This window comes from Rhea pennata, chromosome 18, assembly GCF_028389875.1.
Source record: "Rhea pennata isolate bPtePen1 chromosome 18, bPtePen1.pri, whole genome shotgun sequence".
Classification (NCBI taxonomy): domain Eukaryota; kingdom Metazoa; phylum Chordata; class Aves; order Rheiformes; family Rheidae; genus Rhea; species Rhea pennata.
This window is the reverse complement of record NC_084680.1, coordinates 3,063,024-3,079,662: the sequence shown is the minus strand read 5'-3', so window position 1 is coordinate 3,079,662 and position 16,639 is coordinate 3,063,024. Positions and strand designations below refer to the sequence as shown.

The window sequence follows — 16,639 nt, the reverse complement described above, 5'->3', positions numbered from 1 at the left end:
CCTCGGCGCGCAGCATCCCGGCTGAGCGGCGGCCAGCAAGCAGCCCCTGCCGCCCGTCGGCCCCCCGGCGGGGAAGAAGCGGAGGGCGACTGCCTCCGCCAGCCGCGAGGGCGGCCCAAAAGCAGCCTCCGGCCCCGGGGGCGTCCCGGAGGAAACGGCGAAGGAGCCGCCGGTGACGGAGAGCATCCAGCAAGGCGGCCTCTCCCGGGCGGCCCTGCACCTGCTGCGCAGCTGAGGAGCTCGTCCTCGCGGAGACGAGCGCGGCAGAGGAGCCCGCAGCCTCCTGCGCGCCGCCGGCAGCCCCGCAGCCTGCAGCTACCCCGTGCCGGGAGTGTTGCATCAGCTCTTATCTGGGCGAGCGCGATTCTGCGGTGTGCCGGGCGGCGTGGGGGCACCGGCTTGCAGCGGCGGAGGCAGCGCGGGGGCCACAGACCCCGTCGGAGGAGGTTGCCCGTCAGCACTGCAGCCCCGGTGGGGGGAGCGAGTCGCATCGCAGGGAGCAGAGATGCAGGCAGAGGCGGCAGCGCGGAAGCTGGCTTCCTGACAGCACTGTCGTCGGCACGTTACCTGGTGGGTTTGGAAGCCTGCTCACCCCAAGGCGCCCCGGACATCTGCCCTCTGCAGAGCATCTGGAGCGGCTGGAGCTGGAGAGGAGCCCGACTCAGGCAGCGCTGCCTTTGTGCCCTCCCGCTCAGAGATAATCTCCCCTCGCTGCAGGGTTTACAGCCGAGGAAGCCGCCCGAGCTGGAGGTGGGGGGGGCCGTGAGAAGCTGGACTGGACGTGCAGCCCAGCGGCGAGGTCTGGGGAGGCTGTGGAGACCTGCCAGCATCCCCAGGGAGCCAGGACTTGGTGCAGGCAGTGCCAGGCCGGCATCCCTCTGCCTTTCAGATAACCTTTAGCAACACGGGCCTTCAAGCCCCTGCTGAGGACAGACAGGGGCTCCAGGGCCTCAGCCAGGGACGCGGCGGCACCAGGATCCTCGGCCCAAGACACAGTGGTCCAGCGCAGCAGCCCGACGCAGGTAACCGCTGCAGGGGACTGTCCTTTCAGCCTGCCTGCTGGGGGACATCCCCCGCCGGGCAGGCAGGCGCGGGCGTGCGGACGTGTGTGCGTGTGTGTGTGTTGTGCCAGCACTGCACGGGGTGGGGGGCGAGCATTGCATGGGGACGCGCGCACCGGGGCAGCTGGGGTGTGCGCATCCCCGGGGATCACGGCGGGGCACTGCACGCGCCGGGGGGTAATGTCCTGCCCGGGCGTCTGTGCATGTGGGTGCCACGCGTGGCGGGAGGGCTATGCTGCCTGGCGTGAACGCGGGGTGTGACGGGGGAGTTATGCGAGGGCTGTGCACGGAGGGCTGTGCCAGCACGGGGGCTACGGGTGAGGGTGCTGAACCGCAGCGGCCGGTGCACGGAGGCTGCCCGCCCGCATGCGTCGCCGTGCCGGTGCCCATTGGGGGCAGTGAGCGAGCGCCCGTGAGAGCACTGCGGGGTGCTGCGGGGTGTGAGGCTGCGTATGTTGGCTGCAGGGTACAGAGTTCGGGGCTGCGGGATGAGGGGCGCGAGGTGCAGGCCACCCTTCCCAGAATGAGCGTCATGATGCTCCACAGGACCTCATCCTGGCGCCAGGGCATATCCTGCGGGAATATGAAGGCTGGGGTCGGGCAGGGGCTATGCCCATGGAGCCCCCCCCCCTCACCGTGGCTTTCAGGGATCCAGTGGATGGGAAAGGGCTGAAACCCGCAGGCCTCTCCCCGACCCCGACTGGTTGTCACAACCAGTTGCCCCCCTTGGGCCACCTCTATGAGGCCTGCCAGGGCTGGGCTGGAGCAGGCATCCCGCTGACAGGATTTGCAGCATGATGGAGGAGAGTGCCTTCGCCCTTCCCAGACGAGAGGCAGGCTGTTGCCTGAGCTGCCTTAGGAAGAAAATGGCCACGGGCTGACTAGCACCCATCCCCATCTCCTGCCCCCAAAAGCGTCTTCTCCAGCAGCCCCTGGACAGGAGCGGGGGACTGCGGAGGCAGAGAGGAGCAGGGCCAGAGCGAAGGAGGGAGAGAGAATAGCAGGGACAGATCAGGAGCGGGCGGGAGAGGTAAAAATAGATCCACAGAGCAGAGGAGGGGCTAAACGTGAGCGAAAACCCTGTGCAAAGGCAAAGCTGGCTGGGGAGCCCCTCCGGGAAGGACTCAGCAGGGTGTGTGTGCCCGGGGCTGGTGCGGAGGGGAGGTCCCCTGGGGCAGAGAGGGGCTACAGGCCCCTTCCCGGCTGTCCTCCTCCTGGGACTGCCTTGGAGGTGCCTGGGGGGAAATACCTGACTTCTCCCACTTCCTGCGGCCAGCCAAAGCATGCAGGGCAGATGGACCGGACCGGTAGGGCCAGCGCCTCAGGGAGCAGAGCCAAATTGCCAGCCACCCATCCTGTGGGAATGCTGGCAGCCAAAAGAGCCCCGAAGAGCCCAGGAGCCAAATCCCTCTCGCTTTTCGTTTCCAGCCTTTCCCAGCACGCACGAAGCTGAGCTGGAGACAGAGGTGCTGGAGTCCGTAGGCGCCGTGGGCAGAAGGCGCTTTGCAGCCCCAGTGCAAGCCGAGGTGAGCGTGGCCCAGCGCCGGCCGGCACGGGATGCTCTCTGACCCTGGGGCCGGTCCTTGCCCAGCACCCTGCGGGAGCTGCCGGTTCTGCGGATACCAGTGACAGCACGTGGGAGAGCCAGGAAGTCAGAGCAAAGGAATTTGCAAACACATTCTTCAGCGCCACGAGGATCCTACAGCACATAAACAGGAATAAAGGCCGGGAGGAGGCAGGGGCTGGGCAACGTGTGGGCTGCCCTCGGCACAGGCAGCACTGCCCACATTCCTGCTGGGAGCCAGCCTGGGCCGCAGCCCCTCCTCACTCACCTGCTCCAGGTGAGCACCCAGCGCCAGGAACGCCTGGCCTCCCCGCAGCCTCCGGCTTCACTTTGCTATTTCCAACTGCAGCCGGGAAGCGCCTGCAAAACCAAAGGGGGGAGCTGCCGAGTGACAGGCAATGTCATCTTATTAACGTCCCGGCAAAGCGCGGCGGGGAGCAGATGCTTTGATCACCCGCCCAAGCAAAGGTCCTCAAAGGCGGGTGCAGGCAGGATGTCGCCGTGAGCGCAGTGCCGTCCCGTGCACGCCTCCGGCCTCGCGAGTGGCGCCTTTGGGGCTGAGCGCAGACGAAGGACCCCGGGCCTGCTCGCGCCGAACCGTTTCCCCAGGATGTGCTGCTGCTCCAGCCGCTTTCCCCGGTGCTGCTGCTTCACGGCCAGAACGCGATTGAAAGCCCTGCCTGCTGCCAGCATGTTTTAGCCTCATGCAGGCGTCCCTCAGAGATCCCAGAGCAGTGGACAGTAATGTAAAAACAATACTCATGTCGTGTCTGAAAGGGCAACAGGTCATCATTAAAATGGAGGCGATGAAAATCATCCACCCGGAGAAGTTTTCGGAGCTGCAGGCCTCGCAGCCCCGCTACACGCCAGCCCCCCGTCGCGAGCCGCCCCTCGTGGCCAAGCGCGCCTGGCCGTCCGAGTCTGAGATCATCGTGAACCAGGCGTGCGGAGACATCCCTGCGCTGGACGCTACCCCCGGCTCCCTGGGGCTGCCCCGGACTCCCCCCCTGCCACGGCGAGAGCGACTGTACCAGGGGCAGCGGAAGGGCAGCTCGGAGGTGTGCTACCACCGGCAGCCCCCGTCGGACGAGGTGATCGTGAACCAGTACGTGCTGCACCCCTCGACACCCTGCGAGCCGCTCGAGTGCCCCACGTGCGGCCACATGTACAACTTCACCAACAAGCGGCCCCGCATCCTCTCCTGCCTGCACTCGGTGTGTGAGGAGTGCCTGCAGATCCTCTATGAGTCCTGCCCCAAGTACAAGTTCATCTCCTGCCCCACTTGCAAGCGGGAGACCGTGCTCTTCACCGACTACGGGCTGGCAGCGCTGGCGGTGAACACCAGTATCCTCAACAGACTGCCTGCCGAGGCCCTGGCTGCCAACCCCGTGCAGTGGAGCAGCGACACCGACCGCAGCTGCTACCAGACCTTTCGCCAGTACTGCGGGGCAGCCTGCACCTGCCACATCCGAAACCCGCTGTCTTCCTGCACCATCATGTAAGCTGCGCGCCCAGCCCCACCGTTGCCCCGCGCTGCTTGCTGCATCTGGCTGCGGGGCCATCCCGTGGGAGGGAGAGGACACCACCGCCAGGCTGCGGCACCCCCTCAGCTCCCCCTTTTCCATTTGTGCAGCCGGGGGGATGCTCTGATTCTCTCCATGGTCCAGAGCCTGGGCCTGCTGTCCTCCCCGCTGCCTCTTTGCTGCTAGGGCAGAGGCTGCCTGGGGGGACTGGGGGGGATGCTGCATCCTGGGATGTGGTGTGGATGCGGGACATGGTGTGGACCTGGGCTGGGATGTGGCAGTCCCCTGCACCCTGGTGGTGCTCGGGGAGAGGAACATTGGGATTGGGAGCAGGTCCATCAGCAAGTCCATGAGGGCTCTAGCCCCTGCATCCTGTGGCTTGCACCCCTTCCACCCCCTTTCTTGTGCCGGGCATCGAGCAGTCCTCTGTGCTCCTTCCCTGGGTGGCTTTGTGCTCCTCTTTCCCCTTGGCTCCTGCAACATGGCCAAGAACAGATGCTCAGTTCCCACCGGCGACCTGCCAGTGACACCCTCTCCACCACCCTACGGCCAGTGAGGCCACGTGAGGCGGGCTGGTAATGGGATGAAGAGCCCTGGAAGTGCACAGTGTTGTGTGGGGTCATCTGGCTGGCATGGGACAGGAGTGGGCTCGAGGACAGGCCCCCGGCTGCCCATTCTTCTCTGTAAGTTATTTGCCAAAGCTTTCATCTTGGTGGCCAATCCAACATGCATCTCAGTTGCTGTAGCCAAGTCAAGCCATTGTGCTGGCCCCTCGGTTACGAGTAGACATGCGGGCCACTTCCTCCACAGGCCCTTGAGGAAAGCTCCAGTTTATCCTCGTTTTGGAGGATTCTTGTTTTCTCCCGTCTGTCCCAGGCCGCCCCCTTCCAGGCCGCTATGTGCTAATAACGGCGTTGAGTTTTGCCCATTCTCCAGGGGCCCCTGGCTGCACGGGGCTTGGGGGGGACCTCCAGGCTCCACACCAATGTCCTGCAGGACGGCTTGGGGTCACGGCCCATGCAGCCGCTGCTCTGGGTCCAATGCCCCACATATGCCTCCAACACAACCACCCAACTCCCGCACAGCCCTGGGCTGAGCAGGGCAATTCAGCTGGCCAAGGCAGGGGGGGCCTGAGGCAAAGTTTGGCTTCTGGCCATGGTCCTTTCTCCAGGTGAGTGGAGCCCAGGGGCTCTGGCATAACCAGCATCAGGTTCAGCAGTCTCTGTGGGGATGTGGTGGGGTTGGCAGGGTGGCAGCATCCTGTGTACAGCCTTGCTTTCTCCAGGACATCTGAGGGGGATAAGTTTGCTGCCAAAAAGCAAAAAACAAACCTAAAAACAAAACAGAAGAAAAAGCCATAATTTGCAGGTTCTCCTGAGGGGCTGAAAGCTGCACCCCAGGACAGCCACAGGACTAAGGGGAGGAGGCTGGGGACCAACACAGTCCTGGGGAAGCATGCATGTGCCTCCCTGTCCTAGGACACCAGGCAAGCAGGAGGGAGCCCTGCGCAGCTGCCTCTCTCCCACCTTGGCGTGCAGGTGCTTCTGGAGGGAGGAGCAGCTCCTAACCTCCTAACAGTGGCTGAAACCTAACATCCATCAGGGAGAGGGGCCAAACTGTCCCTCCTTCCTGTGCTACTGGAGCTGGACTTGCCTGCCCTGGGCTGTCAAGGGAGCAGGCGATGCCACCAGCTTTGCTAGCGAAGCCCTGGGGACCACCTCACTCCCGGGCCCTCTGCCCAGGGCCCCACAGGGGAGGAAGGGTGGGGGGGGCTCAGAGAACAGTGGTTGATATCGTTTCTGTTTTGCTCTGCCAATGCCTCCCGCTGCTGGTTGTGATGATGATCATGTTTTATACCCGGCCTTGTTCAACCCCAATCAATCTCCCCAATAAAGATTATATTGGAACGAATGGTGAGCCAGCGTGTTGGTGGCGTATTGTTGTGGGGAGGAGTGGGGCCCAGGCACCAGCACCACTGCAGGGATGTTGCATGCCTGTGCTGGCACCAGCATGCCCACAGTCAGGCCCCAAACTGATGACATCCCTGTGTCTCTAGGCATACAGTGCCCTGTCCCGGTTGGCTCATGGGGCTAATGGTGGGGTGAGAACCCTGGAATAAGGGCTTTCTCCAGCAAAGAGGGGCTGCAAGTTCTCCCTCTGACCCGGTGCTCAGCTCTGAAATGGCTGGATCCTCTCCCTGGACTTGCCACATACCTGCCTAGTCCCCAGTCTCACTGCACGTGACTCAGCACTCTGGGATGCCCTGTGGTGGGATCCTGGCCCCCATCTGCTCAGCCTTCCTTCTGGGCAAGCAGAGTCCCCATCCACACCAAAATTTGCTAAAAAGCTGGAGGAGTTCAGGTTCCTTCCACACCACCTTAGTGGTGTGGAAGAGCTCTTGGCACCCCTGGCTGCCCCATGCTCACTGTCTGTGGTCCTGCCTGAAGCCAGGGCCACTCCTGGCCCTCACAGCAGACACCCAGCAAGTACACAGCTTCCTGATGGGATGGGTGGCTCAGAGGGACGCAAGTGGGCTGTCAGCCCCACGGGCAGCAGGCGTGGGGCCAGGCAGAGCACTGGCACTGTGTCTCCAAGCAGGGTGCAGGAAATAGCATCTTGAGCCGCTGCTGGTTGTAACTGGCTGATTTCACACTTCAGTCACCCCCGGGGAGGAAGCATAGGGGTGCAGGTGAAAACCCAAAGCACAATTTGTAACCGCTCACATCTTGGACATGGCCCACCAGCCAGCACATGCACCAACTCACAGTACTGCTGCCACACCAGTGCCAGGCAGTAGTTTTCATACTGGGGAGGAAGCTCTGCATGAATCCAAATCCTTCATTGTGCACATGCACCCGCTGAGTTCTGCCACACTTACTGTCCCTTGCTGTGCTTTTTGCCCGGCAGCAAGGTCCAGACTGGGCATGGGAACAGCCCCAAGGGGTTATACCCTGCCTGGGGCAGCACGTGCAACTGGAATCTAGAAGGAGTATCCACAGTCTGCTCCAAAACCAGTTACTGCAATGGGAAAACTCTATCTGGGACAGGCAGACTAAAAGGGGGCAGGAAGAGCTGAGGCTGTGTTCCCTGGTCTCTTTGGTGAGAACAGCACAATACTGTGTTTAACCAGGGAAGCAATGTGGAAGAGTCTCCTCTTGGCCAGAACTGCGGCCAAGAGCAGGGTGAGTGCCAGGCTGTGTGCGTGCATGATGGCCTGTGCACACGTGTGTGCTTGCATGAGGATGCTTGTTTGTGTGCACATGAGCACGTGTGTGCGCACACACATCTGCAGAGGTCTTTTGCGCTCACATATCCACGCTGTCTGTCGCTGTACTCTGCTAAGGCCATGTAGTCAGGGCATCTGTTTCCAAAGGAAGCCCCTAGAGCAGCCCGTGAAGCGTGCAGAGAACCCCACAGTGTGGGATGTCTGCAGACCCCCGTGCCCCCGAAGCCCCATGCCTGCTGGAGGGGTGCTTGGCTCCAGCTCACCTCATTCAGCTCTGCAGTGCTAGCACTAGCACTGCCAGTTCCCAGCAGCCCAAATATCGTCTCAGCTAACGGAAGGAGACAAACTGGGTCTGGCGAGGGGCTCCCAGCCACGTGCGTGGCTCACACTGGCAGCAGGAGCTTGCTTGTCCGGCACCCATAGCCCTGTTGGAGTGCACCCAGCACTTCAGGGGTTTTTCTTTCCGGTGAAAATGAAACCAGTTAACTGTCCATTGGTGCTGAATTACAGCATCAATAATGCAGCCTGTGCTGTCCTTGGCCCTGAGCACACCATGGGGTGGTGACCCAGCTCCTCCAGCTCTGCACCCAAATGCCTGCCATTGCTTAATGGATGCGGGACATGCCCTGGCAGCAGTGCTGGGTGTTTTGTGGGTCAGGACATGTTTTCTGGCCTTTTACCACTAAGGCCAGGTCACTACTGCTGATAGAGGAGCGTTGCTTCCCCACACTGCAGATGGACAGCTGGCACCAGCACCGACATCAGCCCCAGAAAGTTGGGGCGCCAAGCAGTTCCTGTTCCCCTGATGATCCCACTGTGGCCCATCTAGCAAGAAGTGGGTTCCCGCTGCTTGGGGAAGTGCTATCACATACTGGGCCTGGAGATCAAAACCAGGAATGCTGGTGCTGGGCACAGGCTGGACAAGGGGCAGGCCAGGCTTGCCAAGAGACCGCATCCCCCTGCAAAGCCCTGGCACAGACATAGAAAGCAAAGAGACGTTTGAGCTATGCCAAGGTCCCAGCAGGTCTTGCAGGAATAAGGTTGGGGAACAGGGCTGGGGCAGCCCCAAATATATTTCCAGGATCAGTGTCTTCCTCTCCCCATCCAGCACTGAAGTCTTTGGCCCAGGGGGAAACACCTTCAGCTGCCCGACAGTGTGGTGCTGAGCACAGTGAGGTGTTTTGGGAGCTACAAAGAGATCAAAGACGTCCCTTGTAGAGCCAGGGCAGAGGTGGCAGTGGTGAGGAATCTTGCACTTGAAGCAGGAGTTTGCCCTTTTTATTATGTAAAGATGAAAGATACAGCGTGTCCTCCCCTCTCCACAGTACCTCCTGGGCACAGAGTAAATTTAAAACCGCTAATTTGATTTTGAGTCGCAGTTAATGAAGAAACAGGGTCTTTCAGGACTAAGTGCTGGGTGACAGCCCATTTTTCAAGCCCTATTAATCTCAAATGAGTACATGCCAAAAGAGAGACAGCCTGAGCATGCTGCAGGTGGATGGAAACTAGGAGATGGTTTCAGAGCGCACGTGTAGCAGTTTTGGGTGAACTAAAAGTCTGTCAAAGTTACTCTGGCATCCCAAGCCTCAAAACACTTTCTTGGCAGTTGAGACCAAGCTCAGCTTTCTGTCTCCAAGTTCAGTTTTCTAAAAGTGCTGCAAGTTCCACTGGCCTGCTTAAACTGTCAGAGAGATTGATGCAAGAGAGTTTATGGTACAAATCTGGCCTCATGCGAGCAAAGGTTGCTCCATGATGAGTTGATTTTAAAATCTCCTGTTTGTAAAATCTTTGGCCTGGATTGAGGTGAATTTCTGGGCTCTCTCTACTTCAGATCCCCAACTCAGTACCCCTGCAGTGTCAAGGGTGGACTGTGATGGGAGAGGGTCCTCAGAGAGCTAAATGGCTCCTGGGGATTAACCTTCCCCAAATGACCTCATTTTAAATATTAAAATAGTTTTGATTGCATGCGGAAAGGGTTGTTTCCTTGGGAATTGGTAGCTCTCTGGAGATGCCACTATGGGGACTTCATTTGGCACGGTTTCAGGAGATGTTCCCCAGATATTCTCCCCCCCCCCCCCCCCCCCGCCCAAATCAGCTCTTTCAGACCAGCTGGCTGGTGCTGTAGCCCTTGTACAGGGCTAGGGGTGAAACAGGAGCTGTGTGTTCCTTATGGTGATGAACCATGGGCTGCCAGCAGCAAAAAGCCAGCCCAGAGCCTGAAGGTCTCCTGAGCCTGACCCTGGGTGTGCAGCAGCAGTGAGCCGTTGTAGCACACAAATATCCCATGCTCCCACGCTGTCCTGCAACGGCTGGGGCACCGAGCGGGCTCCCCTCCCTAGTGGGTTGCACAACGCTGACAGCAGCTGGTTCCCCTTTGGGGAGCACTTGGGGGAGGAGCTGGCCTCGCAGACTGACTCCGTGAGGGAACACAACATGCTTTATTTTTGCCAGGCTGGGAAAGGAGATGGCTAAACATCAGGCAGGCTGTGCCCTCCTTAGGGAAGCACAGCCTGCATGCTCAAACCTGGATCCTTTGCAGTCATGCACCCAAAACAGCTATTTTAGCAGAGAGGAAGCTACTTGCAACAACTTCTTTTAGTGCCAGGCCTTTCACAACAGAGAGCAACCCAGGATGAAAAGCTAACTGGCAGGTTAATGCAAAGAGTGTGAAAAGCTGTGACAGGTCCCTGGGGCAGTGCTGGCCCTACAGACGGGGAGGGACTGCTGAGATCAGGCATTTTTCTTGGGGTTAAAAAGCCAGTGCGAGGACTGCCGACAGCCCGCCAGCGCTGGGCGCCGGTTCCTGCTGACTCGGTGGCTCCACGTTCAAAGCCTGCTCCCAGCGCGTGACAAGCGTGCATGCTCCTGGTGGCCTTGCTGCTTTCCCGCCAGCCCTCCAGCCACCTGGCCCTCGCTTGCGCAGTTGTGGGGGCACCCGCTGGTGCAGCCCCCGCAGGGGGCAGCTCCGATGCTCTTGCAGGCAGGGGTGGAAGGGGAGAAGCTACTGCCGGATAAAGCGGCCAAAGTGATCTGATGCCAGTGACCTGAGCTGGACGGGTATCCCCAAGTCCCTGCCCTGCTGCAGGGGCCGTATGCGAGGTGAGACCAGGCACGCTCGGTGCACGCTCTGAGGCTGGCTACTCATGTGATGCTCTGAGAGCTCAGCTGGGCACATGGAGGGGCCTGCATGGGGCATGGCACCGGAGCAGCTCCCTCGCTTGACCCTTCGCCATCTGCAGCTTTGGCACCCTCACTGTCCCCCTGGTGCTACTGGGGACCAGGGGAGTGGAGAGGAGGATAGAGCCCTGAGTGGGCAGGCCACCCAGTGGGGACAGGGATGGGCCATATCCCCACAGCTGGGAGCCCCGTGCAGCCTTCCCCAGTGCCGGCCACCTGGGATCAACCCGAGCTGGGGGACAGGCAGGCTGAGGAGTGCCTGTGGGGTACATATGGGGGCTGTGATGGGAGCTTGTGGGGGGCTGCAGTGGGAGGTTGGTGGCTTTTTGTGAGTGGGCACATGTCAAGAGGCATTGGGACAGCAGGGTGCATTTGGGGGGCTGCAATGGGGCATTGGGAGGCTGCAAAGGAGTGTTGGGAGGCTGGTGAGAAGGTGGGGGAGAGCTGCAAGGGGGTGCGCTGAGAGGGATTGGAAGATGTTGGGGTGCATGTGGGGGCTGTGATGAGGTAGGGGGGTGGTGGGTGCCTGAAGGGGCTGCAGTGAGGTGTCGGGGGCTGCAATGGGGTGAGGGGAGCCTGTAAGAGGGTGCAGAGAAGGCTGCAGGGAGGTGTGCAGGGGGAGTGAGAGTGGGGGGGGGGCGTATGGCACTCTGTGAGAAGGTACATGGGGGGATGTGAAGGGGCTGCAATGGGGCACACGTAGGGGCTGCAAGAATGTTTGGGATGGGGAGGTGGGGGCTGCACGCAGGAGGAGCTTCCCTGCCCCAGCCTCCCCCTGCTTGCAGCACGCCGCCCCCAGCAAGCTCCCAGGCCCCAGGCTCGACGGGCTCCGGTGCACCTCTGCACCCCTCGCCGCTATCTCGGCGCGCTAAATATAACCGAGTCCTTGTGAGCAGACGTCGCAGCCAAATTCCTGTGGGCCAGCCCTTCCTGCGTGCCAGGTCCGGCTGCTGGCACCCGCGGCTGCCCTCAGCCCTGCTCCGCGCGCCCTGGGGTGGAGCCGAGGCTCCGCTGTCCTCCCTTTCACCCCAGTCGGGAGCCAGGCTGGGCAACCTCTGCCTGAGACCAATCCTGCACCACGGACCCCCCAGGAAACCCCTTTCCAGAGGGATTAGGTGCCCGGCTCCGATTTTTAGCACCTGGCAGTGCTACAACCCTGCTGGAGGAACCTGGACACCGAGTGGCCTTGGGGGGTGGCATCTTCGGCTGGTCCCCCTCAACTGCCTGTAGTGCTGCGTTATCCAGCCACAAGCAGAGCCTTGACCTGGTTGCCCAAAAGACTGTGTCCCCCCCAACCCAGCTCGTGCAGAGCAGGGACATGTGCCAGGTATCCCATGGGGCAGCAGGTCCCCCAACCCCACCCCAGATAATCTGGGCATTGCCTTCCCCTCCCTGCAGACCCAATCTAGCTGCAGATGCCTCCTGAACGGGGCTGAGCTCACTGTGCTCCTGATGGAGCTGTTCCACTTTGTATAAATAATTATTCATTGGGCAGGAGGGAGCTAGCTGGGGATTGAGGGCGGCTCTGCTTTCTCATGGCCTGACCCGGTTTAGGGTGCCCTGCTCCTGCCTCCTGAGAGCTTCCCTCCGGCCCAGGGTGAGCAGCACGACTTCTCCTGCGGCTGCACCTCTGTCCCCACCATAGCTGCCACGTCTTCCACAGGGTGCTGGCAGTGCGGCGTCCTCTTGGGAGGCTTTTCCAGACAACCACCTGGTCCCCAAAGTGTCCTGGGTGGTCTTCAGGAGGACAAGGAGATGAACGGCCTGAGGCCATGGTGCGGGAGTATCCCCTGCAGAGCTGAGTGTAGTCGAGGGGCTGGTGAGCAGGACAAAAACAGCGTTTCTGACCATGGGGATAAAGGGATCCACTGCAAAGCAGTGCTTGGAGATTTGAGGGTTTCGCACTGGAGCAAAAAAAGCCGACATTTTCCACTGATGATCAAAAGTGTGTTTTGGACATGAAGGCATGTTTGGTGTCTCTTCAGAGTGGAGTACTTGGTCCAGATCTCTGCCCCTGTAGGACCAGGTCCTTTTATTCCCTGCAGCACTATCTGCCAGCTGGAAATGAGTGTGGGATAGGGCTGCAGTGGGAGGCAGGAGATCTCTTATTTCCTCACCCTTGCCTGTGGGTCTCTTGGAATTCAGGCCAAGTTCCATCATTTGCCCTGGATCCTCGTCCAATGCTCCATGGCTGCTTGCATGTTCACCATGCAGCTCACCGTGTCCCACGATTGCGACTGGGCGCTGGTGGGGATTGCAGAGGCACCTGCCTGGGGAGGCACCCTGGTGCCCTGAGCACACGGGAGCTGCCCTGGGCCTCCCTGTGCTCATATCTCCTGCTCCCTGCATTGAGGAAAGGATGCAGGGGCCGCTGGGTGCTGCAGTCCTGCTTTGCCCCAGCCTGGCCCTGGGTTGGATGCAGGCGGTGACGGATGGGGCCAGAGGCAGGAGGGCTGCAGCGGTGACGCTGAGCCCCGGCTGGTTCCCTTTGCGGGAGGAAAGGGGAAGAGATGCCCATGACTAAGCCGAGTGAAGGGGCTACAACACCCTGTGCTTCCCAGAGCAAAGCTTTGCGCCAAGGCCTGGCCCTGGGGAAGTGGCCAGGGCCCATTCCTGGGGCCAGCAGGGCTCTGCTCTCCCTGGCCCTTGGGCGAAGGGCAAGGCCTGCACGCCTGGGTCCTGGCACAGCCCTGTGTGGCCAGGTATAGGGCAAGGCAGTGTTAGACCGGTCCCTGTGCAGAGGGACTGGGGGGTGACAGCATGGTGCGGCTTTCTGGCGTGGGCCAGGAGCCCAGTGCCCTGAGCCTGGGCCACGACAGGGCTTTGGCATGGCGCCACTGGCCCCTGTTGCCCAGCACAGGTGGGAGTGAGAGCCCCACCGTGGCCTGGGCATTGCCCCGGGCATCGCCATGAGCCAGATGTCCAGGGCCCGGTGCACAGCACCAGGCTGGGATGCAGCTGGCAGCCCCGGAGAGGCCAGGTGCCAGGCAGGGAGTGCAGCCCGCGTCCCTCCCCGCTGCTGAAACTCCGCTGCCCGCTGCGGCAGCCGGCTGCCCCTGCGGCCGCGGGCTGCAGCCCAGGCTGCTCGCTGCTGCTCTGGGCCCTGCAGCCTGGCCACGGGCAAGGGAGCCCGGCTTGCCCCCGTGATTTTTGGGGGCGTTTGCCTGGCTTCCCAGGCACTGCAGCCCGCCTGGGAGGCAGGAACTGCGGGGGAGCTGCTGGCGTCCGGCCCCCTGGCACAGGGCAGTCTGGCACAGCCCCGGCACCACGCTCCAGCCCCCGTGGTGCCTGCCGGGGCCTGAACCCTCCTGTCCTTGTCCGCACGGTGCTGGGGGAGCTCGGCGCTTCGGCCTGGCCTGCTCGGCGCTGCCAACGCGAATCCCTCGGGGAGCAGAGCGGTGTTTGTTCTCTTATCTCCGGGCAGGGAAAGGCAAGCAGGCAAGGGCTGAGCGGCACCAGCGCGGGCTGGCACCGCCGGGGAGGCTGCAGGAGCCCGGGCAAGAGCAAGGCTGCTGCCCTCTCCCGCTGCTGCCAGCCCCTCCTTGCGCCGCAGCCGGGCTGGGTGTGAAGGATGCAGCCACTGCGCGCCTGCCAGCGCCCGGGCTCGGAGGCCGGGTGCTCCCGAGCCCTGGCTGGGAGAGCGAAGCCGCGGCCGCGGCCCTGCGCCGGCCCTCAGCGCGGCGTGGGCGTGCTAGAACAAGAGCCCGGCTGTGCCCTGGCGTCACAAGGCCGCTGGCAGCAGGCTGCGACCCGCGAGCCGCGGCCTGAGCTCGCCGGCGGCTCGCTGTGGCCGTCAGCGAGGGGCGGAGGTGAGCACTTGTGCGTGCCCCCCCCCACACACACACAACCCGCGTGTGCGTGCGAGGTGTGCGGGGTAGGGGAGGCTCTGGCGCGTGTGTGCGGCCCGGCCGGCCCCGGGGGCACTCCGCGCCGCCTCACGCGCCCGTCCCCATCCGGCACGGCGCCGAACTCAGGCTCACGCTGCTGCGGTACAAACGCAATTTATATTTTCAGTCTGCGGCAGGGCAGTTAGAGTACCCGGGCTGGGCGAGGGGGAGGCAGAGCCCCCAGCTCAGCCCCGCTCTGCCAGCCGGGCACCTCCAGCCTTCCCAGCTCTGCTCCTGGGCCAGCACCAGGGCTTTGCAGCTGGAGCCGGCAGGGCCGGCTCATTGCCCTGGTCCTGCATCCGCCTGGCAGTGCCAGGGCACCGGCCATCCTTCTGCTGCCGCGAGACGCTCGGTGCCCAGCGGGAGGCACGCCTGCTCCTGCGGGTGCTGGGTGCAGGCGGTGCGCCAGCCCCCAGGCTGCCTGCCCCATGGCCAGCCTCTGGTCCTCCCTCGCCCTGGCTCGCGCGGCTCCTCCGCTGTCTCACCTTGCTCCGGGCTCACTGACAGCGGAGAGGCTTCCTGGACACCTGGGTTCACAGGTTGGCTCTCAGACAGATCCTCTCCATGCAGCACTCCAGCCCCCAGGGCGAGGGCAGGAGGGCGGCTGCTCCCACTCCCAGTGGCGCAGAGCCCGCTGGGGCCACTCACCATGCGCTCAGCACAGCCCAGATGCAGGCTATTTATCGAGGATGAGGAAGAGCAGCACCATCAGGACGATGGGGAGGAAGATGAGGAGCAGGCTGAGCATCTCGGCCGCCAGCAGCGCGGCCAGCAGGACGAGGTAGCAGCAGCGGCACCGGCGCTCCAGGCGCCCCAGCCCGCGGATGAGGCACAGCGGGTAGCGCACGCAGGGCAGGCAGCCGAACATGCGGCTGGTGTGGAAGCGCACCTGGAAATGGTGCTCCAGGGCGCCGGCGATGCCCGGGCGCCGGGGCGGCAGCGCGGCTGGGCTGGGCGCAGCCCGGGCCGAGGCCGGGGCCGGCTGGGCGTGCAGCAAGAGCAGCTCCTCCTGCAGCTTGCAGATCTCCCACTCCAGCATGGGGGTCTTCTGGCGGCAGATGGGGCAGCGCACGCGCCCGAACTCGGCACTGCCGGCTGCGTCCATGATGGCGCGGAGGCAGGTGCTGCACAGCACGTGGTTGCAGTTCAGCAGGGCCTGCTTGTGCCGCCGGCCGTCGTAGGGCTCCGTGCAGATGGGGCACTCCTCCTCACCGTCGCCCGCTGCCGCCTGGATGCAGCACGCTGCCGCCCCCACCTCGCTGCCCGACTCCTCGCCGGAGAGGCTCAGGATGGAGCTGGAGGCGCTTTCCAGGCTGGGTGATCCCCCCAGGGATGGAGGGCTCATCCTTCCTCCAGCCTCCGGGGCTGGCACAGCGTCCGCAGTGCCTGGAGGGACCAGCTCTGCCGGCGGAGAGGTGCCGCAGCGGCCGCGGGCGGGCAGCTCGGCGGCTCCGCACAGCAGCGGCTTGTCCGGGTCCTCCACCGCCGGGCTCCAGCGACCCCAGGGAGCAGCAGGCTCCTCTCCCAGGAGCGGAGCCAGGTCACTTGGCTCAACGGCCGCTGCCTGGTCCCCCGATCCCGGAGTCGTGCTCGGCGCGGCGTGCCGGGGGCTCTCGCTCTGCTTCCAGGCACTTGCCTCTGCGCTGGCCTCATGCAGGGGCCTGGGGCCAGGCCCTGCCTCCTCGCCAGCCTGCTCCGGCTCCTGCTCCATGGGGCGGCCGCGTCCTGCGAGCCGCGGGGCAGCCGGCTGCCCTCTCCCAGCCACCCGGGGAGGCCCCCGCAGCTGCAACGTGGGTGCTGCTCAGAGGGCAGGAGGTGGCATTCAGCACTGCTTGCAGTAGGATTTAAAGGCACCGGCGTCTGCCCGGAGACCCATCATCCCTTCGGCGTAGTTTCATACCAGCTCCCAGGCCGATGGGGTCAGGAGCCCCCGCAGCGCGGTGCTTGCCCATCTCCTTCAGCAATACGCCACCCCGACCAGGGCATAGCCATGTCCATCCAGCAACTGCTTCATCCTCTTCCTCCTCCTCCCCGCCGCCGCCACAGCACTGACCCACTGCAGTCCAGAAGAAGACAACGAGCTGGGTGATGCCAGGCAGACTCCTGTAGCCCAGTTCCCTGCAACGGCGAGGGTGAAGCTGTGCCAGGCACCTGCCCGGCAGTGCAGGGAGCTCCTGCCCGGCTCAGCTGGGGCTGAGCCC

At 63.0% G+C, this 16,639-nt stretch overlaps 2 protein-coding genes across 2 annotated transcripts; one reads left to right on the top strand and one right to left on the bottom strand.

Moving 5' to 3' along the window:
- RNF208 (ring finger protein 208) lies at positions 1–6,059 on the top strand. The gene is made up of 2 exons (XM_062591192.1): positions 1–1,022; positions 2,490–6,059. The coding sequence occupies exon 2, from the start codon at positions 3,330–3,332 to the stop codon at positions 4,125–4,127; it is 798 nt and encodes a 265-aa protein (XP_062447176.1). The 5' UTR covers positions 1–1,022; positions 2,490–3,329; the 3' UTR covers positions 4,128–6,059.
- An 8,477-nt stretch (positions 6,060–14,536) lies between these two features.
- LOC134148641 (E3 ubiquitin-protein ligase TRIM33) lies at positions 14,537–16,639 on the bottom strand. Its single transcript, XM_062590990.1, has one exon. It carries the CDS (start codon positions 16,147–16,149, stop codon positions 15,115–15,117), a length of 1,035 nt encoding a protein of 344 aa, XP_062446974.1. The 5' UTR covers positions 16,150–16,639; the 3' UTR covers positions 14,537–15,114.

Coding starts and splice junctions, on each gene's coding strand:
- RNF208 (XM_062591192.1), top strand. CDS start 3,330: ATGCAGGCGTCCCTCAGAGATCCCAGAGCAGTGGACAGTAATGTAAAA.
- LOC134148641 (XM_062590990.1), bottom strand. CDS start 16,149: ATGGAGCAGGAGCCGGAGCAGGCTGGCGAGGAGGCAGGGCCTGGCCCC.